Source organism: Nematostella vectensis, chromosome 15, assembly GCF_932526225.1.
Source record: "Nematostella vectensis chromosome 15, jaNemVect1.1, whole genome shotgun sequence".
Lineage (NCBI taxonomy): Eukaryota > Metazoa > Cnidaria > Anthozoa > Actiniaria > Edwardsiidae > Nematostella > Nematostella vectensis.
In genome coordinates this window covers 4625491-4629826 of record NC_064048.1, presented here as the reverse complement: position 1 = coordinate 4629826, position 4336 = coordinate 4625491, and the positions used below count along the sequence as shown (strand labels likewise).

Below are 4336 nucleotides of genomic sequence, written 5' to 3'. Positions count from 1 at the left end.
TACAAGAAGAAGACATTGTATTTCATACAATTTCATTATGTAACATATCTATGAAGTAAAGTTCCGTGTAAACAACTTCTGCATCGCTGGCAATAACAGCTGAACCTAGTGCTGTTTATACCCCCGGTTGGGAGAGGCTTTGAAGCGGTTCACCAATATTCCCTTTGTCTTGTGATTAACCGAGCGAGTCGGGGGCCCAGCGATGTTGGTGATGTTCGCATTGGGTTAGTAAATCAAAGCAAAAAGTATCCCTGAATAAAAACCTCATTTCAAACATCATATAGTAACAGAACGATAACGTGCAATGACAAATTTCTTTAATTAGACACTGTTTTGTTACTTCTAAGGTAAAGTTGAATTTATGTTGAAGTTCTTTAAACATGGTATTATCAACCCAAACATTTTGCCTAAAGTCAGTAGCGGATCTAGGGGGAGGGTTTAGGGGGTTTAAACCCCCCTTTGGCCTGTCAGAAAGCCATATGTAATAAAAAAATATTACCCCCTCCCCCTTTGTTACTGAGCCAAACCCCCCTTTAGCGAAAAGGTAGATCCGCCCCTGAAATTTCATTAAGTAAAGTCCTACTTGGTTTCAAGATGAGTGTTGAAGGGTACTGACTTACAAATTTTGCTAAAAGCTACACTAGAAATCTTCCTCTTCTTCTGGACTGGGTCGACTGTTCAGAATAATGATGTCATCTGAAGAAAACAAGCAAGTATTAAAAAAGGCCAACCGACCGACCAATTAACCAACTGACCAACCAATCAACCGATCGACCAATCAACTGACCGGCCAATTAACTGACTGACCATCCAATCAATTGACCGACCAACCAGCCGACTGACCAACCAAACAATTCATAGACTGACCAATCAACCGACCTACCAACCAATCAAACTAAGAGTGACTGACAGATGGAACGACTGAATGACTAAAGTTATACCCCTCAAGAAAACTTTGACATACTTAATATGACAAGTTAAATGGATTAAAATTACTGTTTCTGTCAAATTGATGGATGATGCACTGGTTAGATAAACTGACTTTTGAAACACCAGAAAGTCTCTAGACCTCTGTCTGTGCTTAGTTCCCAAGGAATCTTGGAGGTCTACCCCTGCCATGTCTACCCTTCCAATGAGTCATTTAACAGACATCTTTCTCCTATGCTAAGTTGTCCCTCAACTATAGCCTACCGATCAACCATAATTATATTTTATTACTTGAACAAAGGAGAATTTAAACAGCAATTACCGCAAATGAGCTCGTGCTTAGCATTTTTGTAGAAGGTTGTCACAGACTATTTTTTCAGATGCCAAATGAAAGTATGTTTTCCCTGGGCTCCAGTATAAAAAAAATATTTTTTGGCTTATAAGATGTGCATAAACACATCTAATAATCTAATAATACAATAAATAAACCAACTCACTTGGAATGATGGAGGTGCTGTACTTCTTTTGCCCATCTTGATCAACATAGGAGGTGTAATCTAGGGAACCTTGCACAAACAATCTTGACCTGCAAAACGCATAAAGTGTTATTTAAAAATGGTATTTATAATAGATTTGCTGATAAAGTGATTACTTGAGTTTCAATTAACTTCACTGTTTTCTGGATTTCCAATTAGAAATAATGGTTACTTTGATTAATAAAAAATCCAATAAATGCAAAGAGCAGCTCAACAAATCCTCATCAAACTGATAGTTGTATTCTGCAAACTGCAAATGGCAACCGGAAAATGGTAGTTCTAAGACTGAAAGGTGCCATAGATGTTTAAAAGATATGTATAAAATTTACATACCCATACATAGATTTTTTTATTATTATCATTTCTTTATTGATCGTCATTATTCTTAAAAAGGATTGGCACCTCTTTGTCTTAGAACTGCGATATGACACTTCCAATTTGCTAATTATATAACAACATGTATTTTAATAGGTGGGTCCACCAAGCCTACCCTCGTCTCACGTGTAGGTTGACCTTTTCTTGTAGACTGGGTTTGAAGACGGAAATGTTATGCCACGATGTCTTACTGTGGAGTTTATCTAAATTACAAAACAAATGTGGACCAATTAGGTTCAAGTATGTCATAAGGGTACATGGGCTAGACATATTATTCACACACAAAAACATGTAAATACTGAGAGGCAATACTTCTGAAAATCATATAGATGTAATCATACATGTAATTCCATGCCCTAAGGAATAGCGAAATAGGGTCAACAGAATTTAAAACCTCAAAGAGATTGCAAAACTAGGCGTTGTCATTGAAATTCTTGAAACTGCAACCCTAAATGTGAGATTTTGAAATTTTTCTAGACTTAGTTGTACTTTGTTGACCCATTTTAATATATTCTTTGCACAAAAAATAAAAATCCAGAATCAATTACTTGCGCTTTTGGTCTAAAAGCCAAAGTGAAGTAATATGTAGCATGTAAAGTGTAATTGTAATATTGATAACAGCTATTCTTACCATCCTTGGTTCTGTAATAGCTGGTAGTAGCTAGGCTTAGCCTTGTTCCTGAGTGAGAATCAGTACCAAAACTCTGAGGATCAGCTCCAGTGTATCCAATCAGTTGCACACTGTTGAGACCTTAACACAAGAAAGTTCAGGGTGAGTGTTATACAAGCACCAACTACCCCCCCCCCCCCCCCTACCAGAAAATCTTGGGGACATGCCTCCTGCAAATTCTTCAAAAAATAAATAAATATTAACTATAAAGGCACCCCCTTTCCCCATGTATTGCGACTGTGAATCCCTCTTCTTCTCAGATAAGGATGTTTAGCTGGGGTTCCATCTCTCAATGCACTTTGTATTTGGGGATGTAAAGAGCTGCTGCTGGTGGTGGTGTGGGGTATACCCTCTTCAGTAACTGTCCTAACACACACTCATGATGGAACGCTGCATGGGACGCTGCATGGAGCAGTCCAGATCTACTTTACAACACTTCATTTCTGTGAAACAAATTTTTTGCGACTTTAAAATGCAGATATTTTGCAACAGTTCATTTTTTTCAGGATCTCACTTTTCAAAAAAACCAGGTCACTTATTTTCAAGATTTGTTTTTATTTTGGAACAATAAAATCAAGCAAAATATAATCATCAAACAAAGAGTAATGATCTACTACATATTTTTCAATAAGTATATTAAAATAAGTGAAAAACAACTAAAGCATAGGAACGGTTTATTTTAAATTTTTGAGTATCCCATTTTCATGACAGTTTATTCTCGTCTTTATTTTGTACATTTATTAAATGAAGTAAAGTGCCACAGAAAAGTGTAATTAAGGTACACACATGTTATTTGTGTTATAAAAACACTCAAAATATCTAATTTATTTCAAAAATCATGCTCAAATGACAGTGAAAATGGTAGTGAAAATATAAGCTCCCTCTATTTAAAAAAAATCTCTTTCTCTGAGCTCAAGCACAGGCCCGTAGCCAGGATTTTGAGCGGGGTGGGGGGGGAGGGGTTGTTTACCCATTTAGCAGAACCATTTTCTCTTATGTCTAGTGCACACTAACAACATAACGACATGGGCGCGCGCACTATGTTTAGCCCGACATAACGACATGGACATAATGACATAAAAGAAAAAATATGTTTTTCTCTTATGTTGTTATGTCCATGTCGTTATGTTGAAGATAAGAGTGCGCGCACCCATGTGGTTATGTCTATTATGCACTAGACATTAGTTAGCTCGTGCCAGCTCGCAGTGGTACTGAATTTTCCTTTATAAGAGCGGACCTACGTGGTTCTTCAGAGCCCCCCCCCCCCCCCCCCTGGCTACGGGCCTGATTAGCATTTAATTTTTACAAAGTTTTCACCGTAATTCAGTAATACGTTGCAAAGTACAGCTATGGCTTGCAATAGACAACACAAGGTTGAAATGGCATATTTTACGCTCGAAACGTTAGCGAAACCACTTTATTTTCAAAAAGTGGTAAAACATTCCGCTACAAACTTGATTCATTTCCCTGATTCCACCATGCCAACACAGACCACCTAGTTTTTCTACAGCTTTTCTGTAGTCTTTCTATTAAATATAGCAACGTTTCCATGGTATGATTTTTAGATTATGAGTATTAAAATTCACCCACATTTCCCTCTCCTCTGTAACTCATTTGCTGGTGACTCGCATCTTGCGATCATTCGACCAACCTGACAAATAAGCACATGAGATATAGTTCTTCACATAGAATACGAAAATCTTTCTGTGGTTGTGACATATGGGAAGGTATTTGTACCTGTTTCAAAGCTTTTGCGCGAAACATCTTCGAGCCTGTCTTCCTTAGTAACCACCCCTAAATTCGATTCACGCGCCAAATAGCAGCAATA

General features: G+C 37.5%; 1 protein-coding gene across 2 annotated transcripts; it reads right to left on the bottom strand.

The window, feature by feature from the left end:
* Window positions 1-4336, bottom strand: LOC5509274 (single-stranded DNA-binding protein 1-A, mitochondrial). 2 transcript variants are annotated; one of them, XM_032378180.2, is made up of 7 exons: window positions 4246-4336; window positions 4099-4159; window positions 2470-2589; window positions 1954-2041; window positions 1425-1513; window positions 621-696; window positions 1-251 (listed from the first exon to the last, which is right to left on the bottom strand). In XM_032378180.2, exons 1-6 carry the CDS (start codon window positions 4270-4272, stop codon window positions 641-643), a joined length of 441 nt encoding a protein of 146 aa, XP_032234071.2. In that variant the 5' UTR covers window positions 4273-4336; the 3' UTR covers window positions 1-251; window positions 621-640. The 2 variants fall into 2 exon arrangements, with proteins under 2 accessions (XP_032234071.2, XP_032234070.2); XM_032378179.2 differs by lacking the exon at window positions 1-251 and having other exon boundaries at window positions 301-696.

Coding starts and splice junctions, on each gene's coding strand:
- LOC5509274 (XM_032378180.2), bottom strand. CDS start 4,272: ATGTTTCGCGCAAAAGCTTTGAAACAG. Junction 2,042..2,469: donor CTATTACAGAACCAAGGATG/GTAAGAATAGCT, acceptor TTTGTAATTTAG/ATAAACTCCACAGTAAGACA. Junction 697..1,424: donor CAGCACCTCCATCATTCCAA/GTGAGTTGGTTT, acceptor TGTTTTCTTCAG/ATGACATCATTATTCTGAAC.